This window comes from Pleurodeles waltl, chromosome 6, assembly GCF_031143425.1.
Source record: "Pleurodeles waltl isolate 20211129_DDA chromosome 6, aPleWal1.hap1.20221129, whole genome shotgun sequence".
NCBI lineage: Eukaryota > Metazoa > Chordata > Amphibia > Caudata > Salamandridae > Pleurodeles > Pleurodeles waltl.
The window spans coordinates 40,499,868-40,517,302 of NC_090445.1; the positions used below are offsets into that span (position 1 = coordinate 40,499,868).

The 17,435-nt window shown below is 44.6% G+C and overlaps 1 protein-coding gene across 1 annotated transcript in view; it reads left to right on the forward strand.

The window, feature by feature from the left end:
* LOC138299132 (uncharacterized) overlaps window positions 1-17,435 on the forward strand; it is a 228,506-nt gene that overhangs the window by 143,957 nt on the left and 67,114 nt on the right. The window contains exons 12-14 of the mRNA XM_069237178.1: window positions 3,026-3,153; window positions 3,706-3,761; window positions 4,600-4,695. Of these exons, the coding sequence (XP_069093279.1) occupies window positions 3,026-3,153; window positions 3,706-3,761; window positions 4,600-4,695 (280 nt within the window). The remainder of the gene's footprint in view (window positions 1-3,025; window positions 3,154-3,705; window positions 3,762-4,599; window positions 4,696-17,435) is intronic.

Sequence of the window (17,435 nt, forward strand, 5' to 3'; positions counted from 1 at the left end):
TTTTTTATTCCCAAAGACAAGCACTGGATTGGGCATTACAGGTATTTTATCTATTCTATTCTGTTCTTCCGATTTTATAGAGCGCATAGCTACCCAAGATCCAGGTTTCCCAGCACTATCTATTGGTTGATTTTTGACTTCTGAACTTGGGCCCTAACACTACATACCTGTGACTGCTCACCCTTGCTGCCATAACCGTCTAGGGCAGAAAGGGTTGTACTTGATTAAGTTTTCAGAGCAATAGTAAGACGGACCCCAGAACACCAGTGGCAAACAACCTCAACCACCATGATTTGGGCCCAGTATCCCCGGGCTGCCCTATGTCTCACGGAATGGGGGATGACGCAGAACATAGAGACAGCATAAAACAGCTTTGCAGCAAATACAAGTAGCAGGCACATAGTCCTCACAGAATCATCAACACGCTGGGAAGAATCAGTTGTGAGGCAAATTCAAGGTGCAAGCATCCTGGCTTTACATAGTCACTGGCACTGCACAAACTTGGTCGATCGCAAACAATAACGATGATGAAACACACCACGTCAGAAAAAACACTCACAAGAGATGTGCAGATGAGGCTGGGCACAGTTTCAACTTCCCAGTTTTGGCAGGTGCATTGTGTTCCTCCTACCTAGGGCAAGTAGCTGAACCCTAATTTAAACCTCCAGATGAATACCAACTACATGCCCTACACGGTGAGGCCTGCTGCCCATGTAGGCAAGCACTTCAGTCCCCTACCTAGGGTTAATAAGCATAATATATTTGTCAAAATGCAATACAGTACAAGAGGGCTGGTACTCTCCTCACAATGCAGTCCACTTCCAAAATCCTTCAACAGTAGCAGAGCGGAGGTTCAGCTGACGTCATGTGAAGGGAGAAAGTCAAGTTTCTTATCTTTGGTCCTCACCTTCCTCTACATGGGTGAGCACAGTTTCTAGTGTGAAAGAGTGACCACTGGACACACTGCAAAGCTTGACATATCTAATTCTAGGTGAAGATGGCCTACTCAAATTGACCAGTGAAATTCAAAGCTTTCCCCAAACTTTTGGGGGTAAGCAATGACCAGAAGAGGCATTTTCGTTTCAGTATGCCACATCTCCATAGCAACATTTAAAATTAATAAGTTCACCATGTACATTGAACATCAGAGTCCTTACCATTCAGTACGAAGCACAGGATGCCCGTGTTCACCTTTCACAGTAAGATGTGTCTGTCATTATCTTCCTGTTAGGGATTTCTTTGAGCAGGGCTGTCACAAGTAGGCCACAGGCTGGGCTCTTGGCACTGGTTTAGCCAAGTCCAATGAGCAACAAAAGTAAACATCTTCTACCTTCAGGATAAGTATTGTAAGCCAGCCAGTTGCACTTGGCGGGGGTACTGTGAGGACCAGCTCAAGGGGGACATGTGGAGAAAGGAGAAACAACACACCCTGAAAACACTCACTTTATGGAGCATCCTGTAACACTAGCAACTCTATAAATTAAGGAGGGGGCGGGCACAACAGAGGTCCTCCAGGTTATAGGTTTTCCACGCACTCTGCACCTCACTACACATACAGTCGGAGAATGAGGGGCCCAATTATGAATTATTACATGAATTTACCAGGGAGCACCAAAGGACAGTCTCCCTGATTTTACTACTATGATTAACCACCATCAACTTTTATTAGTGTCATAGCCCACTCATGGAGGCCACAGCTACCCACGTTAAAAGGAATCCCTCTTAATACTTGAGATAATAATCTGTTGTCAAGCATCATTTCATAATCATCTAAAGCCCTTGCTAAGGGACTTGAGGCACGCGTCTCATCCCAGGTCAGAGGGAGCATAAACTTAAGGAACATTGGGGGTCATTCTGTCGCGGAAGACTGAAGCACCGCCAACAGGCTGGCGGTGCTTCAAAGCCCATTCCGACCGCGGCGGTAAAGCCGCGGTCGGAAAACCGGGTCCAGCGGTTTCCCGCCGGATTTCCCCCGGCTGGGCTAATGGGGATTCCGACCCCCTTCCCGCCAGCCTGTTACTGGCGGTTTTCACCGCCAGGAAGAGGATGGCGGGAACGGGTGTCCTGGGGCCCCTGGGGGCCCCTGCACTGTCCATGCCACTGGCATGGGCAGTGCAGGGGCCCCCTAACAGGGCCCCAGTATGCTTTTCACTGTCTGCTTAGCAGACAGTGAAAAGCGTGACGGGTGCAACTGCACCCGTCGCACACCTGCAACACCGCCGGCTCCATTCGGAGCCGGCTTCAGTGTTGCAGGCTGCCATCCCGCTGGGCCGGCGGGCGCTAATGTTAGCGCCCGCCGGCCCAGCGGGAAGGTCAGAATGGCCCCAGCGGTCTTTCGACCGCGGAGCAGCCATATGGCGGTTCCCGCCTGGCGGGCGGCGACCGCCGCCCGCCAGAGTAGGAATGAGGGCCATTGTGTATTGTGGTTTCTGCACCAAGGGCTGTCACCCAGAGCAGAAGTGGAGAACTGTAGAGATGACTGGTGTATAACTGCTCAGTGGTTCCAGTTGTGCAAGCCCCAAGCTCTCCACAAAACTAAATCTGTGTAGAAGGTTTACATGTAAGTCATCTGAAGGATCTGGCGGAAGGGGGTGCAGGACATAACGGTAGTGAAGTAGGAAGTCTTATTTACCTGTGCCAACACCTGATTCACCCACCCCTGGAACTGGCAAGTTCTGTAAACATCCGTCATTTCATTGACCCAACCCTGCCCTGGAGGTGACAATTCCTGTAGCGATGTGTTTATCCCACTCAGCCGATGCTCCTTTAAAATTGTCCCATTCTGTTACCATGTGCCATTCTGCTGAGCAGATGCTATCCTAAAGGTGGGCTAATGACTACTGTACATGAAGGCTGTTTATCTCTGTGGCATCCTACTTAGCTCAATCCTCAATAAATGGCAAGGGTCTTTATTCCTGTGACAACCTAGTGCTAGTAAAGAAAGGATCTGAACCATTCAGAAAATTGTGAGAACCTTCCCCTCGCCAAGACAGACTATCATTTTCATGTTATCTTTACTTTGTAGATCGCTGGCAAATGGCTTCTTGTGGGAAAGGCCACTGCGGACCCCGACATAATAGAGAATGAAGACGATCATTGGATGAATCTTTCCTGGGATGGAGAAAAGCTCAAAATTGAAGAAGGTAGCCGCACGTAAGTTCAAGCCGAAAATTTGCATTGCAGTAACTGGAAATGCTTCTTAGTGCATTAGCACCGGATTACTCTGTCTTCTTTGGCCCAAACCGGTACTGCAGTCTTACCTGTCCAAAAGGTAATCTGAGATACTAACTAGTGTTGTGTGAAAATATGGTCCAGGCTCCAGGATGTGATGTGGTTTAAGGCTTTGCCAGATCAGTTAATGGATGTGTTGCAGGTTATCTTTCAGTGCTTGGTTTTACTTTTGAATGTATTAGTTGATTGTGGTAAATCGCTGTAACCATGTGACCGAGATAACAATATAAATGAGTAGTTCATTGGAAACTACATCTCAGTGTTTTGGGGTTCTGGAATACAAAAGTAAAATCTTGCCAAGAGAAGCAGTACATGAACTGTAAGCAGGTTCAAGATGACATTGGCTACCAAGAACATGTATTTCCAGCCCCAGTGACCCACAGTCCCAATTTAAGCTGGTGTAATTGTGTGATGTGACTATGGATTGGTTGGTGTGGCTTTGTTAAGTTGTCTGTTCTTTCTCATTTCATGCAGGCATAATAGGAGTGTGAGAGAAGTGGAGGTTGCAGGACATAAGAATGTTCACAACGGTGAGTCAGCTTCGGGTATCCAACACTTAACCAAACCAAGATTAAATTTCACAGACTTTCAACTTCAAGAGACCGCATTGATTGAAATGAAGAGGATGTCTCAATGAGTCCTTCCCTAATTGCAGCTTCATGGGATGCACGCTCACCGACACCAAGATGACATCTTCCAGAACCACAGCTTGATGAGTCCCACACTCTCATATGCCAAGATGAGACCTCTGAGAGATATCCCATATCTGAAGCTTTTTGGGTCCCACACTCATTGATACCAAGATGAAATCTCACAGAAATGTATTTTCAAGAGTCACACACTCACACACACCGAAGAACACTCTCACGGTAGCTCAGTAACACAGCCATATGAAGCGTGCAGTGAGCTATCTCCGGCACTGTAGTCATTTGTCTGACTCCAAGATCAGCTGTCCATTGATACAATGTCATTGGTGCCTGACTCACTAAAAACAAGCTGAGCTCTTCTGTACTACAGCTTCATGGGACACCAACCTGAGATTTATCAGTGCTGCAGCTTCATGTGTCCAACACTCACTGGCAGCAAGTAGGGCTTTCTAGTATTTCAGTGCTGTATGTCCAACACTCCCTGATTTCAAGCTGAGCTCTACTGTACGACAGCATCCTAAGTCCCAGAATCCCTGATGCCAGTATCCAGTGCCTCTGGAAAGATCTTCATGGGTCTCACACTCACTGAGATCATGCTGAGCCTTTTAAGTAATAATGCAATGAAATCTTGATTACAGCAGGGGTTCCTCTCTGTCATCCTGTAGTTGTTGTTTGTTTTGCGTGAAGTATCTGATCTCATAAGATCATTATTCCCTTTTAGAAGCCGATGGTCACGCTACCTTCATCCCGACCTGCATGGACTGCCTGCTCATGAAAATTGAAAATACCAAGAAGAAGGTAGAGCTCCTCTTCTTAAGTAAGTGTGAACTGCGAGCAGATTATTTTTATAGACATCCTTTTACTGATTTCAATAGGCAAAAATGAATACTTGCTAAATAACAAATATCTGCCACCCCCTACCAGTTGACATAGGGTAGTAGGACATATCTTAGCCATTCAAACTCAACTCAGATTTATCAAAGACCCAGTTTGCATTTCTTAAATAGCAAGGCCCACAGGTGCGAATGGTTTTGCATTTCCCAATTTGCAGATTCCTGTTAGGAATTCGCAAATTAGATAATGCATATCCAAGAGTGCTGGGGGCTAAGGCCCCCTTTTATTCACTCCCTCCAAAGAAATTGTGCACATGTAAAGCACACTTATGCCCTAGGGGCATGTGTGCGCTACATGCCAATTTTAAAAATGCATTTTGAATGCATTTTTTAAATTGCACACGGTTACCACCAAATTTGAATTTGTGCTAATTGCATTTCCTAAATTTCACACTTAGGAAATGCATGATACATGTGCTTTGGAAATCGCAAATAGGAATTCCCTATTTGCGATTTCCTATTTAGGGAATCACGATTTGCAATTCCCTATTCAAAGTAGCAATTTTAGGGAATCACTAAAATTGTGATTCCCTAAAATTGCACTGCACTGCCTTTTATACATCGTGAAAGGCGATTTTGCATTCGCAAACAGTGTAATTTACCGATTTGCACTGTTTGCGAATGCAAAATCCTTTGATACAGCTGGCCCTTAGGCCCCTATTTATGGGCTTTTGGCGCAGGGCAGTGCAGCAAGTCACCTTACTGCACTGCCCTATTCCAAAGGAAAAGGACAGGGATGTGTCGGATCTATGGCATACCTGTCATTCCTGTCCTTTCCCACTGCGCTGCTGTCGTTTTGGAAGCCTAGCGCCAGCGCAGGCGCCCTTGCACCATGGTGCAAGGATGTCTGCATTGTCAGCAGGATTGTTTTTGCATCTTCCTGCATAAAAACAATCCTGGGAGGCGTTTTCCTCTTTCTATGTGGGCTGCAGAATGCAGCCCACATAGATAGAGGAAAAACAAGGAGAAATAAAGATAGTTCTCCTCTGGTACCTCCCCTGGGGAGACATAGGGTTTTGGCATATCCCCACGCTTACAAGGTCTTGTAACTCTGGGGATGCCTGAAAATCAATTGGTGTTGCGTGGGAACACGAACCACAGCGCCCATGGAGTGCCTCCCTTTTCTAGAGTACGGCAATGCGACGATTTTTGCTACCTTGCCTTACTCTATATCTACAAGGCCATTCAAAGCCACGCGTAGATATGATTTAAGGTTTGTGCCGCCGTTGTATCACAAAAAGTGCCACAAGGGGTGTACAAGGGGTTCGTAAATATGCCCTCAATTGCTTAAGGTTAACATCCTTATTTCTGCCAATCCCTCTTCTAAAAGGCTCTCGTTCTGGGTAGGCGGGGCTGATAGACACTTATGCTAAAATCACTGGATTCTCTAACTCAGAATGTGGCAAAAAAGTGAAAGATGGAAATGGTCGAGTCAATCAATTAAAATGGAAAATGGGGGTCCAACAATATGCAAATAGTCTGGAGCCCACCTCAAAAATTACACTTCTGGCACAAAAGCTAGGTCACATGTCGATGGAACAGGAACACTACTTCCAACGTATTTCAGCTTTTTTGTGTCTCATCTATGAGTTTCAGCATGAACCCCTGGGGCTGGCTTTTGGGCGATGTGACTGGTGCAGCCGCACCGGGCATTGACGTGGGGAATGGGACGCTGCCCTCGGGTGGGCACTGTTTTGAGCTATAATGTATGATTTAAAAACACCTGCTGCAGAGTTCTTTGTGTGTCCAGCTTTCCAGCTTTTAAGAAGCAATAAAAAGTTCAAGATAACTCTTATGATTAATGTTCCTGCTAAAATGAGAGATCTGAGTTTTGTCTAGTGGCAGTTTTGACGCACCATAAAGTAGCGCAGAGGATTAATATGCCTGCCACAAAGAACGCATACCGTAGAGATCACAGACTGTATTTTATGTGGATTAGTGCTTTTTTCCACAGAGATCATTTTGTTACAGCAGTTCATAAGATACAACCCTGATGTAGAACAGGGACTGTTATGAACTATCATCGAAGGGTTGCATGCAAACTGCATAAAATAGGTTAGGACGTTATGGGCCTCATTATGACCCGGGTGGTCATCAGACCGCCAGGGTCCCGGTCAAACCGCCGCCAAAGTGGTGGTCCGACTGCAACATTATGACTGTGGTGGAGCCGCCACGGTCGGACTGCCGACACCACCAGGTTGCCGCCAGCGGACAGCCTGGCGGTTTTGACGGTTGTAATCCCCAGGGGATTACAAGTCCCCTTTCAGCCAGCTTTTGCATGGCGGTAGCCCCGCCATGCAAAGGCTGGCGGAGAGGGTTGCTCTTGGCATGGGTAGTGCAGGGGTCCCCATAGACAGCCCCATTGCACTTTCCCCTGCCCAAATTATGGGCAGTGGAAAGAACCATGGGTGCTGCTGCACCCGCAGCACCGCCGTCAATGTTAAGGACCTGTTCACTGCAGGGCCGGCGGGCAGAAATGCTGTTTTGGCCCGCCTGCCTTGCAGTGAACTCTTTATAGAGTAGGCGGTGTTCAGGCCGCACAGGCAGCCTGATGGCGGTACTAGTTTGGTGGGAGGTCTCTGCTGCCCGCCAAACTCATAATGAGGGGCAATGTTTTTTCTCCCAGTCTTTTATCATCTATTCCTCTTGTTGCTAAAAATGGGTTCATATGTAAATCATTAAAGCTAGCTTTTACCATTGCTTTAAAGCAAATGAAGTGTATGTAGGGGAGGGTCTACGGAGAGATGAGGGGTGCTTTTGCGAGTAAATCTGAGGAGGAGGTCGTAAAGGGGAGGGGTGCCAAAAATTATTGTCACTCTGGGCGCCAACTGCGCCAAATCGGGCCCTGATGTTGACACATGCCACTCAACCATCTCTGTGATGAGTCTGTAGCATTTTTTAAAACTTATGTAGACAGCCTGTGAGAGACGAATCTCACTGACCGTCAATTCACTCAGTCATGGGGCTTGGTGGTTTTGAGACTACTTCAGACCTGCAACAGCCAAATATGCTCAAAGTGCAAGTCCTTAAGAAAGATTTCTTAAATTAATAACATTCTCAGAATGGGTTTATTGATTTATGAATATCTTTAATTAATTTAAAAGTAGAATTCATATGAACTAGTAGGTTTTCTTTAGATTGAACATTGTACGGTGTGTCACAATTCCAATACTTTGCATTAAACGTAGTTCCCTTCTTCAGGGGAAATGCTGTAACATTTCATATATTGAATCTATCACAGATGTAGGCTGAATTAGATGACAGAAAAACAATATTACATAACTATTTTCAATCATACTTGATGCACTGGAACTAGCATACCTGAAAGCTGATTCCCAATAACCAACCTCATCACATTTGTAGATGTAATAAATAAGTCCTAATGACCAGTAATGTAACAATAAATCAACATATCAGAGTGAACCAATGAAAATAAGCACTATCAGTCTCAGACTTGTATATTGGCAATGTTGTCTGGTTTTATAAAGAAGAATTAATTCCAGCCTGGTATGTAGCATCCAAGAAGTCACTTGTTTTAAAATCCCTATTGCTGCTGACACAGAAGTCTCTCATTTAATTGATTTTCATACATTAGATGAGATCAGCATTCTAGTCTTTTAAGTAGATGTATTTGAAAGTTTTGTATTAAAATTATTAGACTTATTGACCACCATTACATTCCATGGCCCTTGTCATTACAATTGCTATATTTAAATAAATGTCATGTATACTGAACAATGCTATATTATTATTTCAAGACCTCTTCCCTTTGTTAATGTAACTCTTGGTTATGATAAAATCCTCACATCATTTGAAGCTTATGCAATTTATATGCTTATTTCTTCCCTTGGAAGAAACATTTGATAATTATCCAATCCAGTATATTTCTTTTGGCCCCCTCCTGTAGACAAGGGTGGTACTTGGGAAAGAAATTGAAATCTTAGTTAAATCAATGAAAGATTATTTTCCACAACAGAACATGTGACAGATGAAATATGAGTTTTGTTGAGTATGTTTGATATATGCTTTTTAAGTTTGTTTTTTACCGCATTTCCTGGTCTCACCCAGTAAGCAGCTTCATCTTGGGCACTGGATTGTACTGATGATGTACTTTGATTCATAAGTCAAGTAGTGCTCAATTAAGTATGTTTCCAGTACATAGATGAAATATGGTCCGATTGAACAATAGATGAACATTTTTCACGTTTGAAACATGGGACACAGACCATGGAGGAAGGGAGTAAAGAATTAGCAAATCTCTTAATGTTATTCACCTTAAAATGAAAACATAGGTATTGATGATTCAAAAAGCAGTCAATACTAGTCATAAATCTTTATTGTATGATTACATAAAATCTCTACAATCTCTATGGGGAAGAAAAAGAGTTCACGTCATGTGCTAAAAGTTTAAAACGGGACGATAAAAGCCATAAATAAAAAATATTGTTATCGGCCAGCATATGATATACACAATTTCAAATAGTGCAAATATTGGGGGTTTTTTAAGAGTGAGGTCATAGCACCGGACAAGTGTTCTTGCACAAAAGAGTCAGGTGATGCCAAAACGCTTATAAAAATACCGCAGTCCCATCATGTGGTAGTAATATAAAAAGAAAAAAGCATGCATCAAAAGCACACAATTTCTGGGAATAAGCAGAGCTGGCCCTCTAAGGCTTGCTGAAGAAATAAATCTAACCAGACTTGTTGCATTCTTTAAGCAGGTCTTGAAATTAACTGATGTATTTGCCAAATTTAGCCAGGTCAGTTGGCTCAGTCATGGTGAAGACAAGGTTCCCGGCCTCATTACAAGTTCTTATTCTGTGGGTTGAAAAGAGTGGTTTTAACAAGGTGCAATGGGGGTTCAGCAACGCCGGCAAGCTGCATAATAAGTGGTTAAATAACTCAGTTTTATAACCACAGAGCCTGCAATTGACGGTCATGGAAAGGGAGGGCCATTTTGGATTGATTTCTTGAATCTGAAGGGCCATCAACCTTGCAACCGTGATTTGATTAAGGCAGACTTTCCCAATCGCGCACCTTAAGTCAAAGGGTGCGGATGTTTATTGGCATAAGATGGTGACACTGCTTCTAGCACCAGTGTGATCTTTGGTTTCACCAGATCACTTAGTATTCACAATGACTTTATCTGTTTTTTCAAGAGAGTTTTAAGTGCAATGTGCAAGAGCAACAATTTGTTCAATTTCCGACTGGTCTATTTGGAGGGTTTTAAGTGCTTTCTTTAGATAGTTGGACCAAGGGCTCGCCTTTGAGTCAAAAATGGGCCAGAAAGACGATTTCAGAGTGTTGGAAGGGGCCTTAAAAATTCTATAATAATATTTTAGGAAAGCACCCATATTAGCCAACATTTGGCCCTCCAGGCCAAGTTCCAGCCTAATCATGCAGCCTCTTATTTATTGGGATATCCCGAAGAACCTCATCTAAGCTTTAACTTGCAATTTTTCAACTATTTTGGTGAGTTGCCTCAGGAAGGCTTCATGGCCGTAATTTAGCGCCAGTAGGAGGGATGCCCTGAGAACCTGTCATATCGGGACTGAGGAGGGGCTTTCTAGTGCATTATTGCGCTGGCAAACTGTGGTAATGATCAGTTCGGACTGATGAAATTTAGTGCTTCAATTTGCAGACAACCACACTCCCAGACAGTTATAAAGATTTGGCCCTTTTATTCTTAGTGGGCCCTGGTGCCAATCTTAGTTTAGTTTTTTGGTTGTCCTCCCAAAGGTTATTACTTTAGTCTTTGAATCGTTTGCCATCATTTTATTTGTCTCATTGTACCTATGGAGGGCATTTAATGCTTTCTGGATCCCGATTCTGTAATGATCCAGCAAAAACGATGTCATCTGCGTGTTGTAATAGCGTGACTTTGACATTTCCAATTTTTGGCGGGATAAAGTTTGAATGTTTTAGAGCCAGAGACATATCCGCTGTGTACAAATTAAATGGCAGTGGGGCAAGGACACAGCCTTGCTTTAGGCCATTGTCTGTGGGGATTTTTTTTGGTTATGACCATTTGTGACAACTTGACCCTCACCCAGGTTGAGGTGCATAGTGATATTATTGCCTGGAGCAAGTTCTTTGAAATCCCCCACCCCAGTAACTTCCTCCAAAGTTTATTCCTGTGCACCGAGTCAAATGCGGCGGCTTAGTCCAAGAAACAATCATAAAGGAGGGCCAGCTTCTGAAAACGAACAACAGGTCTCTCATCTAGTCCCTGATCAAACAAAACCCCAGAGGGAAAAAACAAAAATTTCGCACACGTGGCCGGTGATGAACTGCACAGACTCAAACTTTTAGTCTCTGAGTATGAGAGAGGTCAGCTATCATTACTACCATTACTGAAGGCTCCAGAATGAATAGGCGTGATAAAACCAGGAACTCTTTTTTTTCCTTGAAGGAGGAGGTCACATACTGCAGTGAAGAGGCAAGAAAATAAATACATGCACCCAAAACCAACAACAGGTCGCTAATCTAGTCCCTGATCAAACAAAACCCCAGAGAAAACAAGCATTTGCAATGCAATGGTGTCGCGTTTGCTTGAGTTCGAGCTATTAGCGTTGTAAATTCCTATATAAATTGAAAATTTAAAGGAAAAGTTGACATAAGCGAGCCAGTTCAAAGCGCCATTGCCGCCATGAGCATGAGTGTGAACGAGCGACACAAAAAGAAAAAGAAGTTCACTCTCATTTAAACGTATGGGCAATCGTGCAATTATCATGTAGCGGGGCGGTCTGCGAGGCGGTAACAAAACCGCCCCAAGGAGGGACAAACGTAAAGCACTTACCAATGATGATAAAGAATTTTTGAAAGGCAGCCCCGAGAACGAGTTAACATGATGGGCGTGCGGCAGGCGTAGTTAAAAGCCCACAATGCCTACAACAGGTCAAAGGCTTGCGCACTCGACCTAAAAATGGGGTATGCCCCAGTAAAATGTCAAAAGTGTGTTGAAAAATTTGGTTTTAGTATTCAAGTCTGTCTGTTCCCGAAAGCTGGAAAGATGGTGATTTTATCACCGCAAACCCTTAGTTGATTCCATCTGCAGGAAAAAAACACATGCTTTCTTCTGCATTACTTTTTTCCCATTTTCCCCCAAAAAAACAATTTTAGCTGTATGTTGGCTAATTTCTCAGTCTTCTCCAGGGAACCCACAAACTCTGTGTTCCTTAAGTACCCTAGGATGTTGGAAAAAAAGGACGGACATTTGGCGTGGACAGCTTATGTGGACAAAAAGGTATGGGGGCCTGGGCCAAATAGCCAAAAAGGGATCAACGCTGGGGAGGAAAAGGCCCAGCAGCTAAGGGGTTAAAAATACAAAGAGTTTCCCTGTGCTGACCCTAGAATAATAGGGATAGATAGGAGCAGCTGCTTAGCGCAAGGTATATTCTTATTTGTATATGACATTTGTTTAGCACATTGTACTCATTTAACAGGTAATTACAGTGCTTTCCGGTAGCCCAAGGGAGGCAAAAGGAAAGAACATGCATATTGAACACACAATTATGCATTACATGTAAGGTAATAATTTATCACATGTATGCAGGCGTTTCCCACTCAGAACTTCTTGACTAGGATGAATGCGATGACGCATTGCAGTACCTGGGGTCACAATACGTGAAAGATGGGAGAGTATGTAAAACACGACGGGGCACGTTATGTGACACTCTCTCAAAGCAGCTTCTGGAATAGTCAGCAGTAACAGTTATAAACGTCACATGACCTTAAGGGGAGGAGAACGCGGACGCCATGGTGTCTTTGAGCTCCCCCAAACATCACTCTCTAGCGCTGTCCCGCCGCTCAAAAATGCTGGATTAGCTGTAACGTTGAAGAGCTCAGTCACCTGCCAAAAATAACAATCATTGCGGAATGCCGTTTTGTTGGAAGTGATGGAGTTACAACTCTGTAGTTGATGAAGCCTAAGCGCAGTGCTTATTTTGTAAATAAAAACGTGCCTATGCCCAAGGCCCTCCTCTTAAACATGCGGCTGCTACTATTAAATGTGCGAGCACGGAATACTGAGGTAGCGTAATCCTCAAGACATCTCGGGCCTCTTCAATCCATTTACAGCCACTTCCTGCCCCTTCAGTTCACTCTTGCAGCTTTCTCCCTTTGTGACACTTTTTTGTTTTCTCTTCCTCATCTTTCCCATTTGTGTCTTTTGATCGCAGTAAATGCTTGAGGCAGAAAAATAAGTGCTGGTGCTCCACACGGGACACAACAAGCACACATTAAGCACTGCCTAAGCGTGATAGTAAAGACAGTGGGGATTCCCTAAAAAAACAGAGACCAGTCTGCGTTCTGGCACTGGTTGTTCTGTTTGTGCCATTTGGGGAATACAAGTTCCAGAATGCAAAGTTAAACGGCGTTTCCCACGCTTGGACCTAGAAAACTCGAGAGGTCTGCAGAGGAGGCGGGTTCTGAGGGGCGAGGCTTCAAAGCACACCGCCCAGAAACTGCCTTGTGAGTTCAGACATGTGATCACCCTGCCTGCGGGCCACGTGCATAGCAAAAATATGGACCTTTGAGAGTGATGGGCCGGGGATCAGGGACTTGGGTAAAAGATAGTATTCTGCAATTATTTTTGTCCCTTTCGTCTTAAGGTAAATACAATTCAAAATATAACTTACTTCTGTAATGAAAAGTAAAAGCAAGTTAAAGGAATCTGAGGTAAATGAGCGTGTTTAAGATATGAAAACGCATTTGATTTATTCTATCGCCGCAGATGGCTTTGTGCTTGACCACATAGCCGTGGAACCGCATGCTGCTTGCAGCTGCATTATAGTGCTACAAAGTCCCAGCCTCAGACTCAAAGATCTGTGAATGCGAAAGTTATATTTACCGCTCAAGAAAAATAAACATTTGTGACTCAGAAACCTCAAACAACTCCACCATTGCAAGCCAGCTACTGACTCCCAAGGAGCCCTTAAAATGTTCAAAATTAATCAACTACAAGTTTACATTTCTTTCAGGATCCAGGCACCCTGGAGAGGCGGCTTGTTTCTTCTTTCCCTCGCCTCGCCCATCATGGCGTTAGAAAACAGGCGGTCCCGTTGCTTACCTTTCTGCCTCCGGCATCCCAAGCTCGGCATTAACCGATCAGGGACGGTTGATTAAAAAAAAAAAAAAGTTGGGGATCTGACTCATAGCTGCCAAGTTTCCCAGGTCCATGAGTGATGTGCACCGCTAGTCCAGTTTTCTTTTCCTTTGAATTCTGGGACTTGCAGTCATGTTTTATTATGAAATAAACAAAACCTCAATTCCCCGAATTCAAAGAAAAACAAGCATTTGCAATGCAGTAGGGTCTCGCATTTCTCCGAGTTAGAGCTATTAGCAGTTGTAAACTCACAACCAGAATTTTTTTGCCACATGAAATGGAAAAAAAACGCACGATCGCATTGCTACAGTTCACTCATAGTGAAACCTATTGGCAAAAGTGCAATTAACTATGTAACAGGGTCAATGTTATGCAAAGCGCTCAACTTCTGCCAAACGAGACCGTGCTGCGAAAAAAGGTAAAAAGTAGTCCACAAACCTGACAGGAAACAGCGAGCCTCACATGTTTTCAGTACTTGGTCGCTGCGCTCGAGAAGGGCTAACCACTGGAAAAGGCATGACGTATGCGTGCCTTCCACTAATGAAAGCAGGCAGATTTTGAAAGGCAAGCCCACAAACCAATGAAAGACATTGGCGTGACATGGACAGGGCTCCGAGCCCTTTTCTAACTTCTAAAGCGTGTCGCAAGCGAAACGCACGCGCAAGCGCACGCGACGCAGGCTCAACCCTAAAAACTGGACTGAAGGATCACATCATGCAGTGAGCTGAGAAACTTGGCAGGGCTGACTGATTGTGTGATAATACAAGCTTTTGCAATGGGTCTTGCATTTGCTCGAGTTAGAGCTATTAGTGCTGTAAATTCCTAACTAGACTTTCCTTGCCACATACATTGAAAAGTAAAACAGCTGGCATAAGCCAGCTGATTGAAAGCGCCACAGCCACCATGAGCATCAGTGCGTAGGAGAGACACAAAAAGAAAAAGAAGTTTGCTTGTAGTCAAACGTATCGGGAAACGTGCAGTTATCCATGTAATGGGGCTGATGGCCAAGGCGTAACAAAACTGCCCCAAGGAGAGACAAAAGTAAAGCATTTACCAGCTGAAAGGCAAGCCTATGAACGAGTGAAAGTGATAGGCGTCACGTGGATGTGGTTAAAAGCCCACAGAGACACCAATGCGGCGGAAAAGTTGCGCACTGCTATACTCAACCTAAAGAAGCATTTTCAATGCAACGGGTCTTGCATTTGCTCGAGTTAGAGCTATTAGAGGTGTAAAGAAAAAAACTGCAGCGCGATCACACTATTTAGAATGCGGCGCAATGGCACTGCGTGGAAAATAAACAGATAAAGTAGTCCGGACCCCAGGCTCAAAACATCAAGCCTCGTATATTTCTAGTAGTTTACCGGTGCTGTGTAGGTGGGCTAAACGCCGGAAAAGGCATGACGTATGCATGCCTTTCACAAATGAAAGCAAGCGGATTTTAAAAGGCAAGCCCACGAACCAATGTAAGTGACTGACGTGACATGGGCGTGGTTTGAAGCCCAAAGAGAGATTACTGAATGGACTGAGCGCTTTGCGCTCGCCCATAAAAAACAAAGTGCACGCGAGGCCGTCGATGAACTGCACAGACGCCAAAGCTGTACAAAAAGGCAATGCTGGGTATCAGTGCAGCCTGCTACTTCCTCAAGCACCCTGAAAGCGCGATTGTGCTGTCTTTACCTGAAGTGACCCAGCTCTCTGGAATTACTGTAGCCAAGGGCCAGTCTGTATCACTCAGGTGGATCTTTTGTAAGTGAATTCTAACACGCGTTATCATTTATTCCACAAAAACGTTCCTGATCTATAGAAGTAAAACTTTAATGTATTTACCCTGCCCACAGCAGGGGTCTAAACACTCGTGTCAGGGCAGCTGGATGTCTCACTAACATATGATTGAAGCCTACGAACCCCCCTTGATCAGACCAACCGCAAACTGATGTGGAAGACTTTTTTGATAAACTATTGTAGGATGAGGGAAGGGCCAACCTGAAGTGGCAGATTCCCTGGGTTAAATATAAAATGCATTTGTTCATGACAGGGTTTAGGCCTGGTAGATCAGTCTTTATGGTTTGCATAAAAAAGAGCTCAGCAGGCTCCCGGACCGCATGAGTGCTGGTTCTTGTGTGGGCACAGAACAGAATTAGCGGCCCCACATTTCTGCCTTTCTTCCTCCTTGGCTGATGAAGTGATCCATCGTCTGCAAAGCACTAAACATGAAGCAATGTTTATCTCAGAGGTCCTTAGGTAGGCCATAACTAACTGACATGAAGCAGCCACAGCCACTGCTGCTGTAAATAGCTGCGAGGAGAAAAGTCATTTTACTGTGAAGGAGCGAATTGTAACCCAAAAAAGAGACAACACAAAATGTTTTAAAAAATTATAAAAGGCATGGTGCAGCAGCTTAGCACCTATCCCAGTCATAGTGAAAAGTAACAACTCCTTACCGGTTTAAAAGGAAGGGGATGTGACACTACTCATTTTATTTACATTTTGGGACAGTCCCAGAATTGAACTTTCACCCCTGCTTCTGGTATGAACTCTTGTCTGTTGTGTAGATCCAGACATGTTGGTGGAGGCAACCTTGGGAACTTTTTCAGCTTGTGGAAATTTAGATCTTGGAAGACTGCCTACAAAAGGTGGAAATATGTAGTACATCATTGAGCTCAGGCTGCTCTGTCCCCACCTCCAGGGTGGGTGTGCCGGAATCATTTGAGCAGGGAGTGAACTTGGATCCTAAGGCTCCATGTGTGCTCCTAACCGATGCCAGTTCAATAGGAGGGGAAGCCACTTTCCAGGGGATGGAGGACAAGGTGCATGGACTTTACTGGAGTCCCTCCTATCGCCCAGCTGGAGGGAACTGCAGGTGTTTTGGATGATACTGTCAGTATTTGATCCGTGGTTCTGGGGTCGTCCGATCCTCATTTGGATGCACAGTGCGGTGACTAAGACACCAGGGTACAAAGGCTGGCTTGGCTGGTTATCCATTGTCTTTGCTGGACTGAGAGGTCTGTTTTGTCCTTTCCAGCTGTTCCTCTGAGGAGTGTGGGCAATATGGAGGCGGATTGTCTTGTGTCTTTCATTCAGCGTAATAGCTGTGGGCTGCCCACGATACGTTCCACACTATTTGTCTCTGGTATGGACAAACATTTGGTTTGTTTCAAGGTTAAATTAGGTGGCCCCTCGCTTCTTGCTCTGATTCTGTTATTGATGGATTGTTCGGGGTGCATGATTTGGTAACTTTGTGGTCCAGCGGGCTTCTATATACCTTCCCACCTTGCTCACCTTCTGCATAGGTTTCAAAAGCAGTGGGTGATAGTGAGTCTTTTCATTCATTATTAGTCACTCAGACGTTGGTTCCCTCTGCTCCAGAGAAAGAAAAGGCATCAGCATGGAGCTTTGTTGTGCCTCCCAGGTGACCTCTGCCGAGACACCCAGCAGTCTCAAGTCAGTAAGATGGAAGTTAAAAGACTAGGGGCCAGATGTATGAAAAAGTTTTGCGCTCGCAAATGGTGCGAATCGGTAAATTCAGCCGTTTGCGAGTGCAAAACAGTGGTCTGCGAT